The sequence below is a fragment of the Lissotriton vulgaris genome, chromosome 5 (assembly GCF_964263255.1).
Source record: "Lissotriton vulgaris chromosome 5, aLisVul1.2, whole genome shotgun sequence".
Classification (NCBI taxonomy): domain Eukaryota; kingdom Metazoa; phylum Chordata; class Amphibia; order Caudata; family Salamandridae; genus Lissotriton; species Lissotriton vulgaris.
Genome location: NC_141693.1, coordinates 453,840,324 through 453,860,171, shown reverse-complemented (window position 1 = coordinate 453,860,171; position 19,848 = coordinate 453,840,324). Strand labels below are relative to the sequence as shown.

At 42.5% G+C, this 19,848-nt stretch overlaps 1 protein-coding gene across 1 annotated transcript in view; it reads right to left on the bottom strand.

Moving 5' to 3' along the window:
- Positions 1-19,848, bottom strand: part of LOC147711065 (protein-arginine deiminase type-3-like) — a 361,895-nt gene that overhangs the window by 18,826 nt on the left and 323,221 nt on the right. The window contains exon 14 of the mRNA XM_086921888.1: positions 2,866-2,942. Within this exon, the coding sequence (XP_086778014.1) occupies positions 2,866-2,942 (77 nt within the window). The remainder of the gene's footprint in view (positions 1-2,865; positions 2,943-19,848) is intronic.

The window sequence follows — 19,848 nt, the reverse complement described above, 5'->3', positions numbered from 1 at the left end:
GCAGATTAAAAAAAATTCTTGACTTTATTGCATTTCCAACTGTCCAAATAATTGTATATTAAGTTACAGCATGGCACTCGTCCATGTAACTCCTTTTGTTCGAAAAGGGAAGGCTGCTGCTGACATGAGCCCAGTCTGTTTGCAAGCAGATTAAACCATATTACATTTCCTATTCTTCTTCCCTGATTATGAGCGCCTGAGGAAGAACTGGATTTTACCCATTTGTAAGCAGCTTTGAACCAGATAGTGCTATGTGGCTCTCAGGCTGCTGCGTGCCGAAACAAAAGTCTCGATTGTCTGCGGTGTTGCCAAATCTTTGCCCTCGAGTTGGTCCAGAAGAACCAAAACGTTTGGGTAACCTCATATGCGCTTCCCCTCTGGGGCAAGTAGTGGAGAACCTCTTCTCTGCCAGGCAGACCAAAAATATGATACTTCATAAGCTTCGATTGTTGTATCTTAAATATATGTATTTTACAGCCCATAACTATATTTTTTGTGGGATAAGTTCTGGGTCTAATGAATTTTTTAAAGTCTTAATCATCAATGCTATGGTATTAACCGCTATTTTTAGGTATATGTAAGTCTTGCACCATATGTGTTCCAACATTGTCTTTGTATTGGTAGAGCACTCACCGCTCTTAAATTTGTAAGGGGTGCATTATATTCATGAACAAACTGTACTCATATATATTCAATGTTTGGTTTAACTTTGTGCATATTAAAATTAAGTTTATATATTATTGTATAAAAATCTATGGAGTGAAATCATGGTGTGATTTACAGAACTAATTAATATTTCATATGAATTTAGAGAAATCATGTAATTGTGCACGTCTATGTTTATTAATAAGTAACTAAATGTATTCACTGTTACAAGATTCATATAAAGGCCTGTATAATGAGTGCATATTAAAGGATGTTTTAAGTTAGCCAGAATTGTAGGTCTGAATTTCATTGCTTCAAGAATTCATTTCTCCTGATTAAAATGTATGTGTGTAGAAAGTTTTCTTTTCACCCCTACTGCAGGAATTTGACCTCGTTATTTAAGATTTAAGAAGATACATGGGAGGAAAGGAATGTCTTTAAGGCACTCGGAGAGAGAAAAGGGAGGACACCGTCCTTATTCAACACAAAATACCTCCTCCAACAGACACCAACAAATCAGGCAGACCTGGAGTAGAGTTGCAACTCTACTCCAGGTCTGCCTGATTTGTTGGTGTCTGTTGGAGGAGGTATTTTGTGTTGAATACTGACTGAGTGGGGGGCTACCTCCTCCTTCCTAGTACCTTCCCCCTTGAGCTCCTTTTGTTGTCCATAGAACACCTTCCTTGCCTGATGAAACTTGGGAACCAAGGTCGACATACAGAGGTTTGAAATAATTGGACTTTGTGGAAAGTTACTCAAGAAGGTGTTCACGGAACAATATACCATGTGACCTGTTAGGGGTGTAACTTTACCTTTTTGCATTAGGTACAGGGACAGATCTGCAGGACTTCTGCTTTTGACTGAGGAAGAAGAGCATCTTAGAACGAGCTCTGAAACGTTATGCTACTAGACCCATTTAACGCGAGTGTACTTCTTTGGAAGTCAACACGTGCTGACACCTTTGGAGAAATTACTAGGAAGGGAGAAAAGGGATGCCACTTTAGAAACAGAGTAGGAACAGATTATTCTTTAAATTCCTCCCATGTATGTTCTTAAATCTTAATAAAAAAGGATTTGGACGCCGCATCTATACTCGGCTGTATTCTTATTTTGAAATTCATCATTTTATGCCTATTTTGTCGCATTAACTATATTCGTAGATTGAGCTTTGCATTGGTTTTCATGTATCTTTATACTCTGATTTTGAGGTGTGTCTATATTTTGTTGTTCTTGGCTTTGTAATAAATATACAAAAGCTAAATCCGGAGTTTGTGGTTATTGGATACGGATGGGAAGGAAATTGTATAATTGATAAAATTTATTCTTACGTCCATACTTTTATAGCAGGCAATAAAGACCATCGGCCAGGGTTTTCCAAATACATTTAGGGTACGGAATCCAGCCTAATCAGTAATTTTAATGTTTGTGCTGCTTTTCACATTGTTTGAATGCATTTGCGATTCTACTCATTGTAGGATCAATTCTAGGCCCAACTGATCCTGTATGCCTCAAAGGTTGCTGCCATGGCCTGAACTGTCTTATTACGGTATATATATGCTCCACATTTCATTTGTCTGAATATTGTCCTTGCACTTTAATGCACAATGCTTTTTATGCAAGACTTTGACACACCATTCAACCCTTGACTAGGAGTTTTTAGCAGATTTTGTTTGCTTGAATATTGAGTGTGCACTTTAATGCACCATGCATTTTATGTATGACTGCGATACACCTATCACCCCTTATACAGAGTATTAAGTACATTGTGCATTATTCACTTTTATCATTTCATTGTTTTTAGTTTTATTTTAAATTGAAACCCTCATGTGTCGTATCTGTTTTGTGTACTTTATGGTTATTTCAAACAAATAAATGTATTACTTACTTATTTTGAACACCTAAACTCCCAATTCCTGGCCCCTTGAGAGAATTAACTCCTTACCACATTTTTTAGGAAACTTGCAGGCTATAGATATTAATATGGATGAGCAACCTATTCTACATTTTTGATGAATAGTGTTTACACTCTCCCACAGAGCTACAGTCAGATGAAATTCTGCATGACACAGTAGCGCTGGCATCTACCATAACAAGCACACAGCTTCTAAGGCGAAGACACCAGTGACTACTGGAATTTCTAGCACCACTTGCTTCAAAGAGGAATACATCAAAGATACATGTTGGCTAGTGAAAGTAGCAGACAAAGTTTTTTTCTATTACCTGCACAAATGTATTCAGTTTCATTAGCTTTGTGTCACCAAGGATGTCTTCAATAGTTCTTTCCTTAGCTTCAAGACCTATTAAGAGAAAGGGAAAAATGAACTGCGCATGCAACCAGCAGCGGAAAAGCAACATGCCTCATCTCATATTACAGAGGGCTTAGGAATTGTAGGCGAGGGGTAGCGCAGTGCCCCTTTGACAAGATTTTACATTTCAAAATATAGAATTTAAGGCCTGCAAATAAAAATCTGTCAAATTCTTATACATTGGCAGTTTTTCTCAATATTCATCTTATAGAACTTCCATTAAGGAGTAACTCTAACCACATTTTAAAAGAAAACCTTTCTCCTGTATGACATTGTTATTTGAGCCAGTCTTTTTGATGTAAATGTTTTGAGTGGCATGCCCCAACATTTTCACCTTCTTTAACTAAACCCGTTTTTGTGGGACAAAGGATTCTCCACACTTTATCTGCTAACCCGTGGTAAAGTGCCTTCGCTTTCCCTTCGAAAACATGACAAAACTGACATACATCTAATTGGCACATTTCAATTACCTATAATTCCCTAGGGTATGGCACAACACCAGGCCTGTAAACTAAATGCTACAAGTGAGCTGCAGCACTCATTGTTCCACCCACCAAAGTAGCACTGTAAAACGGGTCTCCAAGTCTGCACTTTCAGCATGTGTGAGCAGTTTTAAACTGCCATTTCAAACTGGCAAAATACATCTTTTGATATATTAATCCCTAAAATACGCCCTAATTGCCCATAGGGCAGGGTGCAGGACATGTACATGTAATATTTTGCATGCTCTGACAGGAAACCCCCCCAAAGTTGTTTTTCATGTTGCAAGGTAAACTCCCCGTGACAAAACACTGGGTTACATTATATCTACTTATAGTGCTTAATCTTAGTTTAGGAACAGCTAGAACAATAATTGAAGGACTAGTAATTTTAAATCCAATTTAACTGTAAAGTGGGATTTGTATAATAATATTTTGAAAATTACACTTTTAGAAAGTTGGCATTTTCGTGCCTAATCTGCCTTTCTGCCAGAGTCAACTGGCTATTGAATGGTTCACCTGTGGTGAGATGTGGATTGATCCCAGACAATGGACAAAAGGCTTGAGTGTGGAAAGGGTGGGTTTCCTCCTTTAACAGGAGGACCTGGAAGACTGTGTCCAGAATCTTCCCGAGCCTCAAATGATGCATATCCTATCGCTTTAAGTAAAAGGTCACACCTAGGCCTGCCTCCCTTTGTCTAACTAGTTGGCTTGACTTCTAACCCAGTGGGAGATGCCCTAGAACAGATTTTGAGTGACCAAAGGGGAGGGTTTGCTTATTATCCTAGCCAGACTTTGGGTTGGGCACAGGGAGCTCTGACTAGGGGAGGATGGTTCTGTCTTGATGGATTTAAGTAGAGAGGGACTGAGGGATAGCTTACACAGGGAGTACTGTAAAAGTGGGTAGGATCCGTCCCTAGGAACTTTTACCCCATTGGTTAGGGAGTGGCCAGGAGTTTTACCCACTCAGAGGGTGACACTGGGCAGATATATGGTTTCCCCAGTGCCCTCCTCAGAACATTCCTTAATATGTGAAGACCAGAAGAAGAACTGCCCTGCTGTCTCAATCCTAAAGGAAGAAAGGACCTGCTTCCTTGAACCCAGGACCCCAGAAATGACTCCGAGGGTCAGTTGACAGATCTCCTGTTTGAGCTACAGGGACACAACATGATTCCAGAGTCCTTTCCCTGCAACCGCCCAGTTGACCATTGGACCCTGATGCTGGTCTTTGTTGGAGTGAGTCCTAACCACCAAGTGTTGCCCATCAGGTCCTGGACTCTTGGCTGCTGTTAAAGTGTACTCCTCCTGTACCCAAACTGCAAGATCTGGGACTTAGAAACATTTTGCCAGCTTTTTGTCTGGAGAACAATCAGAGACTAGGATAGCTGTTGAAGTCGAAGCACCAGTAAGCATCAGCTTGATGGTTTGTCCCACTGAAAGAGATAAGGCTTTTAGAAATGTTTCCAAGTCCAAACATAGAGGACTTCATCAGCGCTGACCTCAAGCAGCAACTAGTCAAGGCCTTCCTGGGCACAGGCTTCAGAGTTAAGTGCTCTGAGCTTTCTCCACTTCGTTGACGAGTGCACCAAGACCCTACTCTTCAGCAACATGACATCCTCTAATCACACGTTGGAAACAGCTTGCCTCGCTGATGGCTCGTTGATAAGCGCATTCTCTCCATAAAAGTTTCTATGGCAGAAAGTAAACTTTCCACTGGGATGAACATGATCCCTGTGTCCGACCTGGGCTCCATCATGGTCTGCATTAACTTTTGACTTTGACCTAGTCTAGCACAACCAGATAAACTAGGTTGGAGCTTTGTGCTTTTTGATGCTAATTTAAATTTATAAAAACATATCTCCAATTTTATTGATTGGATTTTTGTTGTTTTTGGTGTAATTCTATTTGTTAAGATTATCTCTATTTTTCTAAATAGGGCTGGCCTTTTTCTTGTGTTGTGTTTTGACTTTATTACTGTTTGAGTATTGCATAAATACGTTACACATTGCCTCTATGCTAAACTGGACTGCTTATGTTCCAAATTACCAGGGGGTTAAGCACAAGTTTATTTAGCGCATTTTGTGGTTCACCCAGTCAAGGATTGTGATCATCCCATTCAACTAATACTCCAATTTCTTACACTGTTTCACAAAGATCTTTACTCTATTTATGGGACTTAGCTGTGCACTCCCCCCCGCACACTGTCTCCTTCTCCTTTTGCCCTTTCATTAAATTCATTTTTGCATGAAAAGGTTAGGTGCTACACCTTGCTACATTCCTTGCAATCTTTAGACATGTTCTCAGAATCTCTCTTGTCTTACTTCAATTAGCTCTATTATAAGGACTTATTAAAGGCACATAACCCTATACCTTATTGTTTTACCAGATTTATTTATGTATTTATTTCTGCTGCACTTATGTCTGCATTCCATTTTTTCCGCATTATGTTGTCCTTTGGTAAGATGATGTACTATTACACATATTTTATTCAATGTACTGTAATACTATGAATTATTTTGCACTGTGACTACATCTTGGTTGACGAAAGTCCTATGCATCTTTGTACTGTACTTTGGTTCTTTCAATGCCAATCAAATTATTGAACACTCTTCCACAAAGACCAATATTTATGAATACATTAAGTGGAAAAGGCTTTCCTCAGGGAAAGCAACTTTCCCCAAATCATCTGGACTTCACTGTTTCAATCACCTCCATTCCAATTCTAGATTCAGTGATTAGATTTTATATGTATTTCTCTCACAGGAACAAGAATAGACCGCTTAAAACAATAAGTAAAAATTTGTAGTTTTGAAAAGCAACGTTTAAACCATTTAACAGATTTATGCAAACAGGATACAAGGTAAAATAAACTTTCTTTGAGAGAGTTAAAAAGTTGCTTGGCTGAAAACTGCAAAAAAGTTTCAAAGTTATCTGCACAGCTCTTTGATGTTTCAAACATGGGTAGTTCATCCATGCCAGTGTTTTTTCTTGTGTTCTGATACTTAAAGTGCTGGTTACTCTATTATAAATTAAAGACAACAAGTAAAAGAATAGAAAGAAAAACATGACTAGCATAAACTGCTCATGTATAGACGTGGGATATATTCTACACTCAGTGGATTATTTATGAGAGCCCTGCGTCACTTTTGTACCGCGTATAGTGGTGAATGTGTGACGCTGGGGTCTCTTGAAGATTTATAAAGCCACGGAAAGCCACCCTGCATTGCTTTGAGTGGCCTCATCAATCATGAGTAAGGCGATGCAGTGCAAATCGCTGCGTGGCCTTACTCTCCACCCAGGAGGCGTTCCACGGGCATTTCAGTGGGTTTTCCCACACAACACCGATGGAATTTGGCACTTCCCTAGATTTACAAAGTGATGTAACCCTGAGGAAGCGTCAAATCTGTATGCCTCCAAAGGTGAGGTGTAACGAGGAGAAATTGGTTTATTTCTCCTCGTTTTTTCCTCTTTTCATGTGTGCTGCATTCTGCATCACACACAGAAAGAGAAAAATGCCTCATAGGATTGTTTTGTGCAGGAAAGTGTCACTTTCTGTACAAAACAATCCTGCCTGCAATGGAGGAACCATGGTGCAAGGGTGCCTACATTGGTGCTAGGCTGCCAAAGCGAAGCCAGCGTAGGCAGAAAGGACAGGAATGCACTTTATTGCTTAAATATGGTCCATTCCTGCTCTTTCACTTTGGCATAGAGCAGCACAAGGTGGCTTGCAGCACTGCCCTATGCCAAAATACCATAAATGAGGCTCTCGGAAACAAGTACTCTAGATGAAGGTGTCATTTTCAAGAAATCAGTTTATTTGTTGCCTGTGAAGTGGCAACACAGAGTATAGGCAGATAGTCAGATCATACCAAATTTGAATGCAATGTGTAATTGGTAAACTTGTGTGTGTGGGCTTAATATGACTGCCTAAAATGTTTTAACTCAGCACTTCCAGGCTTTATTCTTAAAAATACTCAAGGTCTCTGTTAGACCTGGCATCCTTGGCATGGGTTTCCCCTGTATGTTTGCCTTGCCTCCTGTGTTTTTGCTGTGTGTTGGACTTTGTTTTTGCTGGTCTAGATGCTTTGGGTACTTTGCCACTGCTGTTCAGTGCCAACGTGTAAGTGCTCCCTCTGTAAACTGTTGTTATGAATTTGTGCTTCTATGATTGGCTTATTTAACTTACTACTAAGTCCCTAGTACAGTGCACTGTGTGTGCCCAGGGCCTGTAAGCCAAATGCTGCTAGTGGGCTTGCAGCACAGATTGTACCACACACACCAGCAGCCTTGTTAAAGGGTCTTAGGCCTGCCATTGCAGTGCCTGTGTGCACTTCCCATTGCCATGTCGACCTGGCAAGTGCACCCACTTGCCAGGCCCTAACCTTCCATTTTCTTACATGTGAGTGACCCCTAAGGTAGGCAAAAGTTAGCCCTGTGGGCAGGATGCAGTGTATGTGAAAGGTAGGACATGCCCTTATGTGTGCAGCATGTCCTGATATACTGCCAATTCCGTTTTCACTATGGAAAGGCCATCTGTCCCATAGAATAGAATGGGGAGTTTCCTTATAACATCTTATGAGTATAACTGGCCTGAACTCAGAATATAAAGATGCATATTTTAGTAAAGATGATTTTTATATTCTGGGTTTGAAAATACCACTTTTAGAAAATATGCATTTTCCTGCTTAGCAATCCAGTGTGCCACTGCTAGGTTTGTGTATTGGCTGTCTGGCTTTCAAGTGACAGGGGCTGGGGATGTGCATTCTGCTCAGACAGCCAGTTGGGGGGTAATGTGTGTCCTGCCTTTCCAGGGTGAGTCAGGGCTGGGCTGAATAGACCTGGGCTGCATTTAGAGAAGGGGGAGGAGATTTCGTTCACACCTTTATGGGCCTGGTCTGCCTTAGACAATGCAGTCTCCACCTCCTGCCAGGAAGCTGCACAAGAGAGGGCAGAACTGGTTCTGTCTGGGTAAAGACACTCTCTGCCTCCAGAGAACAAAGGATTTTGTACTATAAAGAGTGAGGCCTAGACCCCTAAATTTTAGATCAGTTTTGGACTTCAAGAAGGAACCTCTGCCAAGCAGAAGAGCTGGGAGAAACTGAAGGAGGAGTACTGCCCCTTTGCTATGGCTGTCTAGGGTTGGCCTGGAGTAGCGGTTTCTCCCGAGGAGTGGAACTGGGTGTGTATCCTGCTTGAGAAATTATCTCCTAGGGCTTGGATGTGGAGCTTGCCCCCTGTTCAAGAGGTCTCAGGAACAGAAAAGACCTCATCATCCTTCTGGGCACTGTCTCTGGAACCACTGGTTTCAGTCACCGCAGAAGAAAGGAGCAGCCAACTCTGTCAAGTCTGTCGCAGGTTTCTGTGTCGTGAAGGCACAGCAGAAGGCCCCACCTCACTTTGCACTGCATCCTTGGTCTCACCAACGCCGTCTGGACGATCGTCACCGAGCCATTGCTTGCACCGCATCCTGTGAGCACCCCACTCCGCACCACCTCACCCTGCCTGGATGTCACCAACACAGTTGCTGTACTACCCGAACATCGACCGGCTCCATCGCCAGCACTGCAACCTGCCAGCACCGCATCGAGCACAGCCTCACACCACACCATAAGCCTTGGTCTCACCGACGCCGTCTGGACGATCATCATCAAGCCGCTGCCTGCACTACATTGTGAGGGCACCGTACCATGCATCACTTCCATTTTGCACCGCAACCGCAATGGTTGCCCCAGACTGACTAGAACCAATGTACCAGCCGCACCGAGTAGTGTACTGTTAACAAGTCTGTCAACACTTTAGCTGACCCGTACGGACGCGGTCGGCTGGAACTGTTTGACTCTGTTGTTTTCAGTATAGCAGTAGCCCTGGATGGAGCTACCGACTCGTTTCTACAATTTAAGCTTATCTTACAACATAACTATTTTTAAAGTATTGTATGTTGGATTTTTGTAGTATTTGTTCTTGTTGGTTCAGATAAAGTTTTGCTTATTTTCCTAAACTAGTGTGGTGTCCATTTGTAGTGTTTTCACTGTATGCATGCACAAATGCTTAACACACTGCCTCTGAGATAAGCCTGTCTGCTCGTACAAAGCTACCAAGGGGGTGCGCAGGGGTTATTTTGGAAGTGTATCCCCCTTACCCTGACTAGGAAGAATGGTCCCTACTTGGACAAGGGTGCAAACCATTGCCAACTAGAGACCCCCATTTCTAACAGTCTCATTCAGGTGAGCCACAACATTGCAGTAATATTTAGAGTGTTACATAGTGCTTAATTTCTAAATATATAAGTGTCAGGGACCTCATCAGGAGGCCCCTGGAGCTTGCTACACCCATTGCCACTGCCAATGCTGCCAATGACAAATACAGACAGCTCAAAAGCCCGTAAAGCTGTAAGAATGGCTTGGGAGGCAGCTATTAGTCATTTGTAATATATATTATATTAATAATAAACAGTTGTTCTGCTCATCTCCAAATTAGACATACAGCGCCACAATGTGGCATCTGTCATAAGTGCCAGTGTTGACAATTAAGTGCCGGTGCCAAGCACCGGAAACCACCGGCTCAAATTAAGCACTGGTTTTACAGTAAAGCTGAGGATTAACCGACAATAACAGCTTTGCTGAAAGTGTATTGTTTTTTTCCAACTGTTCATTTAAAGGATTATGAAATGCAATTTGCAAGAATACATTTCATGACCACAAGATGGTAATGTTGCTCAATCAATATTTTTGACAGACCACTAGAGACCGTAAATAGTTGAATTTGTTTTGGTAATTATTGTAAGGTAATATTTATGTAGCGCTTAGTAACCCATATGGGCTGCTGAAGCACTTCCCGGTGGGTAGCACTCTACACTATTCAACGAGTATCTCATTAACTACTTATAGCCCTCTAGTTACTTATAGTCTCTTGTGTGCAGTCCAACTTATTACATTAGAAGCTTTTGGTTTGTTAAACTAATATACGTATACCAAAATTGAAAAGCGTTTGAGACGAAAAGATGTGTATTTGCATAAACTGATATCTGGAGAAGAACAGTTGAATTTTCAATTGCATTTCCAGTTTTTTTTAAATGTAACCATTTAAACCATTGAGTTGGGTAACAGTAATATTTCAGCATCAAGATTTGCTTCATGGTGAATGTGTGCTTTACAAATGTTCCTTATGTTCTGTTGTATTTAAAGTTGATATTTAAGAGCCACATCATTTGGCATTTGGGAGACGTATTTCCTTGGTACCATGGCCTTTGCAGCTATTGCTGTTATGTATTACCCATGCAGAGGCCTTCTGAATTGATAAACCCTTTTTACATGGCTGATAGCAATGCTGCCTGACACACCGAGGTGACCATTGATGATAATCTTGCATGGGGTGGCTACTAATGTAATCTTGTCTGATGTGGTCACTTTTACAAAATTATTAATGTTAGTAGCTCGGAATAATTTTCATTTAACATAAGTAGCTCATTTTACAGAAAAGGTTGGTGTTAGAAATGAGGTGTCTGGTTAGCTAGGGTATGCATCTAAGCCAGGCAGAACTCATCACTCTAGTCAGAGTAAGGGTATTAAACATCCAAGATAACTCCTGCTCACCCCCTTGGTAGCTGGGCACGAGTAGTCAGCTTAACACGGAGGCAACGTGTAAAGCGTTGGTTCAACACACTCACACCAGTAACACACTAAATACACCACAAAAGAGACCCCAAACAATATTATACAGAAACATACATTTCTGTAAGGCATATGAACATGGACCAAAACCACCAAAACCAATAATCATTTTTCCAACTAGGCAATTGTCAAAACATCACATTTAGTGCAAAAAGATGAAGACTTATAGGTTGCACACTTCAAGAAAACACCATCCCTGCGCATATAAGGCAAATACGGAAATAACACTCGTTATCCTGATACTGCAAGGTAAAAAAGACATATCAGAGCATCAGGGCATGAAATGCAGCAGTTAGATTAGGGAGAGCAACACATAGAATCATAAATGCTGTGCACACTATGCAATCCTGAATAGGCACTCATTATCCTGAAAGTGCAAAGATGAGGAACAACATACCTAATAACATCAGGGCATAAAATGCAGTAGTTTGGTTGTACCAAGAACACCACATGAATCACCATATCACGAGAAAACCCTGAATACATATTAGGTAAGGAACATGTGATAAACACATGGAGCCCACCACTAAACATTACAGAGGGGCGGCACTTCGGTGCTCCTATGATACATAGGCCGCAGAACCACCTGTGCGTCTACTCCATGTAATATGGCAAGTTAGCAGATTTCACTGAACAGTGAACAGGGAGCGTCTCGCCCCCCCCCGTAAGGCAGGAAATCGTCCAAGTACCCCAAGGTATGTCCGAGGGTGGGGGCATGCACACACTGCCACAGAGTTTAATTTGTAAAATAGGAAGTCCAGGTGATCAAATGTTTATCGGAGGCCACATCTACTTTCCCCTGGCTCCACCCACTTCCTCCACTGGCCACACCCACTTACTCTGTAGGCTCCACCCACATCCAAATGGCACTGCTAAAAGTCAGATGCAATTCCAGAACTGAATTTCAGCAAGGGAGCCTTCCTCATGTAAGGTTTTGATAGGAGGTTCCCGTGCCCTGTGTGCTTAGTGCTGCGAGGTCCCAGTCTGTGGCAGAAAGCACTGTGAATATGTAAGCCATTATTAGAAAATTGCATTGCACACAGTATAAAATAGGCTGCTACAAAATACTCAAAAAAGATTTTTAGATACATTTTAGTAACTCCCAGACTGCAAGTAGTGCAACTGTTTTTATAACAGCTCAACTGGTATCTCCCTTGCACTACCACTCAAAAAGAATACATCTGTGTCATCAGGAACATTCAAGTGATTTCATCAATTAATGCCAATACCAACTTCAAATTTCCATTTATTTTTCTGTCAGGTACACACAGCACAGGAGAACCCCCTTTTTACACTTCAACTGAAGCATTTCAACTTTCGGAATTAACAGCGAGATGACTTTCTTTTACTCAATAAGTAAGGGAACTCTTTTGCTTAAATTAAATATATATATATATATTTAAAATTTTAGTCCAAGTTGTGTAGTGTTTAGAAGTTTCTTTCTACGAACGATAATTGGGGAGGCTACATCGAGATGACATAATGAGGAACACTGGAAAATTAAATATTAGCAACCAGAATGTAGGCCTGTAGATGTACCACAAAAATCAGCAATTCCCCTCAACCCCACGCCCCACCACAATATAATTTTTTTGCAGTTTAGTTTGTATACAGCTAGGAAAGTAATTGACAAATTAATTGTGTGCTGCTATAGGCACCATTCAGGTGTGCATTAAAATTTTGGGGCATATTACCAAGCAATAGCGATAGACAAAAATTTACCGCTGAGCTGCGGCGATTTTTATCGCAGATAATCCTTGGTATTACCAAGGTTTATCGCAAATGCAATAAAAATCGTCGGCAATAAATGAATATCGCTGAAAAGTCAGCGATATTCATGCATTACCGAGCTAATGCTCTTAGCCATGTTATCCACCTCCCATTGGATAACATGGCTAAGAACTGCTCAGGGCAGGTATTAGCTTTTGGAGATATTCGCGCTTAGCGCGAATATCTCCAAAAGTTGGTAATAGGAGATAGCGATGTTAGCGACTGTTTCCAGTCGCTAACATCTTGGCACGCCCACTTTGCATGTCATTAGTGATAAATATCACTGACATGCAAAGTGGGGCCCAAGATTGTCGCTATCTCCTACTAGCTGTCACTAACTGGTGTTAGCGACAGCTAGGTAATAGGGAGATAATTTTATCTCCGCTTTCTTGGCTTTTAAAGCCAAAAAAGCAGAGATAAACCCCCTTGATAATATGCCTCCTTGTTTTCCTTTCTGTCGTGATTGTTCTTCGATATCTTTGACCGAGGAGCTTCAGCCGATCCCAGGGCCTCAATCAATTTTCTGTGGCTTCCAATCTCAGCAAACCGTGCTGTAGGCGTCTTTAGCTGAGGTTACCGCGCACGTGAAATAATTAGTGTGCTGCTGGCTAATTCTACCAGACACGCTATCATCTCAGAGTTGTTACTTAACATTGTTGCAGTAGCACCTTGGGAAAAGATTCCACTGTACCCCAGCCACAGATTGATCTCTCTTCAAGACTCTCAGCATCATTATAGAGAGGTTGATCCGAAGCACCAGCCATCAGGATGGGCTGAGACAGCTTACCCATCACATAAACAGACGGTTCTTGAGCTGCTGTGCTTAATCAAATCCTCAGGTGGCACACAGTCTTCATTAGCCCCCTAGCCAGAGCTAGGAGGCTGGAAGAGCAGGGGCCTGGCAGGGCCTATAACGTAATCCAAGCCCTATCGGATTACAATGTGCGGCTAGGCCAGGGCCCTGGGCATCATCAAATCTTCAGATTGTGGAACCAACAGCGTTGGTTTGGCAATGGGCATGGCTGAGTTTCTTAGTACTAATGGGGCACTGCCTTTATTAACTAATTGGCCTGGTGCTGCTGCTGCTGCCTGCCCTCGACATCTTCAGGCTGACCTGTCTGAACTGCTGATGACTCGTTGGGTGCGGGTGTGCCAGGGCATGGGGTTCTGAAAACATCCGCTCACGATGTCTGCCGCACAACCCCTACCCCCGCAGAACCAAATCCAGCCCAATCAGTGTCCCGCCTGCTGCTGGCAACACTGAACTAAGTACAGCCGCTGCGCCGGCTAAAGCAACTTTGCAATGCGCATGCAATATGGATATTGGATAAATAATTATTGTTGAACCAGTTTGGGATGGACCAGTAATGAATCATATCATATGAATGTTGGCTCTCATAGCCGCAACACTCTTCACTGGGAATCACTCGGGAGACTAACAAGCACCGAGTCCGTGAGGTAATTATATCATCAATGCCATATGACGTGCAGACGTGTGTATACCCGACCCTGATAAATCAGTGCTAAGCACCGGCACAAATTAAGGACTGCACTGCCAAAGTCGGCAGGAATACCTCGCTAATTCTCCCAAATGTGGACTAATCAAAAGGCAGCTGCCCATGAATGTGGGGTGCAACTGCAGGCCCCTGCATTCTCCCACAAGCTGCGCTGAGAGGTAGCGCATCCGGAGCCCTCTCCTTGTCTCGGGCAGTCGTACTTCCGATCTCACGGGTCCTTTATCTGACTGCTCATCATGCCCCTCCTCACAGGAGGGGCCTCATTGAGAGGTTACAGGCAGTGGGGCAGTCAAATCACAACTGGTTATGTGGTATGGACGTCAGAAGCAGGGGAATGGTGCCGCAGCAAAGGGCTTCCCCTTTTCAGCTGTTGCACGTTGCGGCCTCCCTGGATAGGGGGCCGCACTGAAGATAGGCTTCGGTGGCATAGGCACTGGAGACACTCTGATACCTGTCCCAAACAAAGAAACATAGTGCTCACCATGTGTGACTGTTACCGCTAGAAACAGACCAAATAAAGTGCTCGCCACACACTTCTGCCAAAAGCAAAATCTAAATAAAGCGCTTACCGCACTGATGCCGGAGACGCTGTAAATGCACGCTGAAAAGGTTACAGGAGTCTTCTTGGCCCCTGGAGACCAGTGACAAGAACAGAGGGAGATGAGGGAAGCACACAAGCCCCTGGAGAACACTGGGGAGCATGAGGCATAGTTGGGCAGGCAGCAGACTAGCACAATAGGTGTAGCAAAGTGGTAAAGACTCTAGCAGCCAAACGGGCAAGTAGGTCAGCACAACAGAACAAAATAGTCCAAGTGGTGACCTTTTCTGGCAGCACAGCAGTCCTTTGGTGCAGCATGCAGAACCAGCAGAGTCTGAGTCTAGTTACCAGTCCCAAGCAGTGTCTAAACATGTGGTGTCAGAGCCCCTGTACTTACTTAAAATGTCTTTGATGTGAAGGTAACTTCAATGAATTTCAGAAGTGCACAACACCCCATTCAAATCCAGCCCTGACTCCAGACATCAGTAAGGGGTAAATAAGCCCTTGTGTGAGGGCCTGGCCCTACCTAGACAAATGTATGTGTGACCCGCCTCCCTCTCTCCCAGCCCAGGCAGATCATTCAGTATGCAGGTAAATGCAGGTGCAACCATGTTACACCTAACCCTCCCTATGTAATGGCTGTCTGGAAAGTATGCACAAAGCCTAGCTGTGGATTGGAGTCAGGCTGCAAAGAATACGAGTCAAAAGCACAGTGAAATGCCCACTTTCTAAAAGAGGCATTTCTACCATGGTAATGAAAAATATACTTACACCAAGCAGGACGTCTCACCACTATATCGAACTTGGTAATGCTACTCCTTTTAGATCTGAAATTACCACTTAAAAACATCATGAAATTCCCAATGCTAACCAATGAGAGGAGCAGCACTCACAGCAGTGAGAAACCAAATAGGCTATTTGTTACTACCATGACATACCACACAATAAAAAGGCACATGTCCTATTGTTTACCCACACAGTCCCGTGCCCATAGGGCTACCTAGGGCCTACCTTAGAAGTGACCTACATGTTGTAAAAGCAAGGTTTTAGGCTTTACAAGTAACTTTAAATGCCAAGTCACTGTGGCAGTACACTGCACAGACAGGCCTTACTGTGGCAGGCCTAAGACACGTTTGAAAGGCTACTTCTGTGCGTGGCGCCAGCAGCGCTGCAGCCCCACTAGTAGCATTTCATTTACAGGCCCTAGGTATATGAGATACCTCTGTACAAGGGACTTGCACGTAAATTAAATATGCCAAACAGGTGTAGATCAACCCCACCAGTTTTAAAGTGGAGAGCTCCTGCACTAGTACTGCAAAGCAGTAGTAAAGGGGCTAGAGTCCTAAAGCCAACAAAACCAGGTCAAAAAAAATACAGGAGAAAGACAAAAAATTGGGGGATAACCATGCAAAAAGAGCCAGGTCGAACAGTTGGAGATCCCCTGGAGTAGGGTGTACAGGTTGGAAGGCTGTTGTCTGTGTAAATGAAAGGCTTGAATTCTGTATTTGATTGGTTGTTTTGGAATGTGTTTTCAATTTAAATGTGAAGCTGTACAGCTAAAATGTGCACAAAATGTATTGTAGCACATTAACTGCAGTGGAACCAGTCAGATATCAGAGAGGATAAAAGCATTCATTGTGGATGGCTGTGTTGCACGAAGGTCACATGTTTCCATCCCATTGGGTTCCTTCGGCTTTGCGACCTTCAGATGTTGATCAATTAAGCACCATATAGCCGAGTAATGATTACCAGTCATATACGGTTTCAAAGAGGTGCAGTCTTTACAACTTTGTATCTTTGGATGTAAAAAAAAGTAATTGAATTGCTGATAAAGTTCCTAATCAACAACCTACTGAAAACAAAAAACAGACCGAGTGTCTGTATGTCTAGACCTGGGTGCTGCCTAAAAATCAGACATTTGTTTTGAAAAAACTATGAGGAGACTTGGGGCCTTATTTAGAGTTTGATGAACAAATGTGGCGGATATCCCGTCTGCCATATTGTGAGTGCATTTTAGCCGTTAACATTGGTACTACAGTGGATGGGATATCAATCAGGTTCTCAACACGACCCTTTATGTTTTCAGCATTAATGCATTACACAAAAGAGAACAGCAATTACAAGCTTCACTCATTACCACAACACGGCACTTGTTTAACATGGTGTAAATGCACAGCTATTGCCACATGGTGGCACTGTCTGCCTAATTAGGGATGAGCATAACAACAGCTGTTTATTCATGGTTTGTAGTTGAGTTGGGATTGCCATTGGCAACACTGACCGGAGCAATGGATGGTGCAAGCTGCAGTGAGCTTCAGTCAAGAGTCCTGGCGCGTATTTTTTAAATTTTTTTTACCAATCAAGCATTAGCCAAACTTATTTTGGGGGGCCCCGTTTGGAACCGCTTTGAATTTATGAACCAATTAAGTCTCTTTCATGCTCTTTTTGGCCAGGTCACGGACAGTGCACTGGTTCAAAACATAAATGTGTTTCCATCTTATATTCAGGAACTGTAATATTGTTTGTCAATAGTGTATTGCAGCAGTAGCTCACTATTGGTATTGCAAATAATCTTTGTGATGCCCCTTCCATTTCACATTGTCCTGTTTCGATTTAAAAGAAACCCATTTATGGATTTTGCATGATGGTGAAAAACGCAAACATTACCCGTATTAAAAATACATTAAAAGAAAACGGTATTTAAAACTATCTATGTTAAGAATCATCAAGGTTATCGGAACAGGAATGTGTGTGTAACAGAGCTAGCTCATCAGGGGGCCACCTGAAAAAGGCTGGGGGCCTGAGATAAGCCACCTTGCCCATGTTTTAAAATGTTTCTGCATGTAACCAAATATTTTTAATCTTCCACTTGACTAGCCGCAATGTATAAAACTTTTTCTTATTTTTGTTAATGAAACATTTTATTGGTATTTTCACAAATACATAACCAGTAACATTCTAGAACACAATGTAAATGCATAATTTTTCACACATCAATGTTGCAATATTTTATGGCACGTTATGAGAAGAAATTGCTTTGATTTCGAGGTTAGCATTAGAACATATTGAGGAATGCTATACATGTATCTGCATACTGATATGCAGTAAACCTTTCTCTCCAGATATAGGGCGACCAGGCGTCCCCGTTTTGCCAGGACGGTCCCTGTTTTTAACCAGCTGTCCCAGCAAATTTCAAGAAATTTAGCTCATGTCCCCGTTTTTGGAGAGGGTCGACTAAAAATGGCGGGAGGTGTTTTTTATGGTTTACAAAGCAGGGATAGTTAGCAGTTGTTTCAAGAAAGCAATTTATTTAACAGGCAAGCTACTGGGCTTAAAAATTGCATAATATGTATGTTCTTACTGCCTGTTCTGTAATTCTCTGCTGAGGAGCGCTCTCATCGCTTGAAGTAAAATTGTAATCCTTCTTCTATTTTTGTGAAATGTCCCAGTTTTTGGCTTTAAAATTCTGGTCACCCTATCCAGAGATCCAGTCTCCCAGTATGCAACTGAGAGATTGAAGACTGATATGAGGGGGCTGAGTGTTGGGGAACTCCCCTTTTCAATTCAAAGGAGGGCGAGGGACAGCTGATTGCGCTAGGCTTTACCCTTAAAGAAGATATCTAGGGTGACATACACTACAGGTTTTAGTGCAGAGTTCCTCAAACTTTGGGGCGCGCCCCCCTGGGGGGGGGGGGGGGGGCAACACCTTCCTAGGGGAGGGGGTGCGCACTCCACTCTAATTTTACCTTTGTTCCCTGACAAGTCTTCTTAGAGAACTCCGGAATGGTTGGAGGGAGGAGGGAGGGGAAATCGATGGGGCACGAAGTGCCCATGCTTTTATTATGTTCACCGTCACAGGAGGGGGTTAATCCATTCAGTTTGAGCTGCAGTGAGGAGACAGGAAGTCTCCTCTGCTAAAACCTAAGGTAAACGAACTGAAGACAGCCTTCACATTCTCACATTCGATATTATTATAGAGGAGACTCCTAGCCTTGCACTGCAGCTGAAATGCCTGTATGTTCCTTTGCTTTCAGTTTAAGCAGTGGAGACATCCTGCCTCTCACTGCAGCTGAAGCATTTCAGCTGTACGAATTAACTCCCTCCTGGGAGGGTTTGCGCTTCTCAGAAAGGAGACAAAGGGACATATTACCAAGCAATAGCGATAATTATAATTATAATTATAATTATTATAATTACTGTGTTTAATTGAATCAGATTCAGAACTACTAGAGTAGGAAGTGATGGAGGAGGATGGCTTCTCTTCTCCTGTTTTCCTATCCTTTGAGTTATCTACAGCAGCACTTACTGCACCTTCAACGGCAGAGTGTTTGCAGACTCTCCAAAAAACGCTTTTATTATCAGCCATAGATTATTCAAGCAGCCCTGGAACACAAGTAAAAGTTATTTCTATTTCAATTTGCTGTTCAAAGTATGCATGGACAAGTACTGACAAAACAGCTTTGGGTGACTGCTTATTTTTGTACCGTCTGGGACATCAAAATAATAGGCTGTCAACCCTAATCACAAGACTGGGAGTTTGTTGCAGGATCGCCACATTATTTATTTCCTCAAATCTGATCCCTGGTTCCTGCCATATTAGCAATAGTTTAACACATTTGAAACCCTACGCTGCCGTCAATAACAATCTGAGTTACTTCAAGTGTCTGGGAATGCACCTTGCATTCAGACAACTCGCTTCTCATTCTTGCCCTTCCATTTCACTGCTCCCCATGCACTCTCCATTCACCCACTTACCCTGCACTCACAGTGATCACACTGCACTCACAATGCACTTGCACTGTTCATCCTGTACCTCACCCTGCAATCACACGAGAACACTACTCATCCTGCGGTGAAGTGACACTTCACTCATCTGTCTCCTTCACTGCTCAATCTGCAATCTCACTCAAATAAGCCCACCAC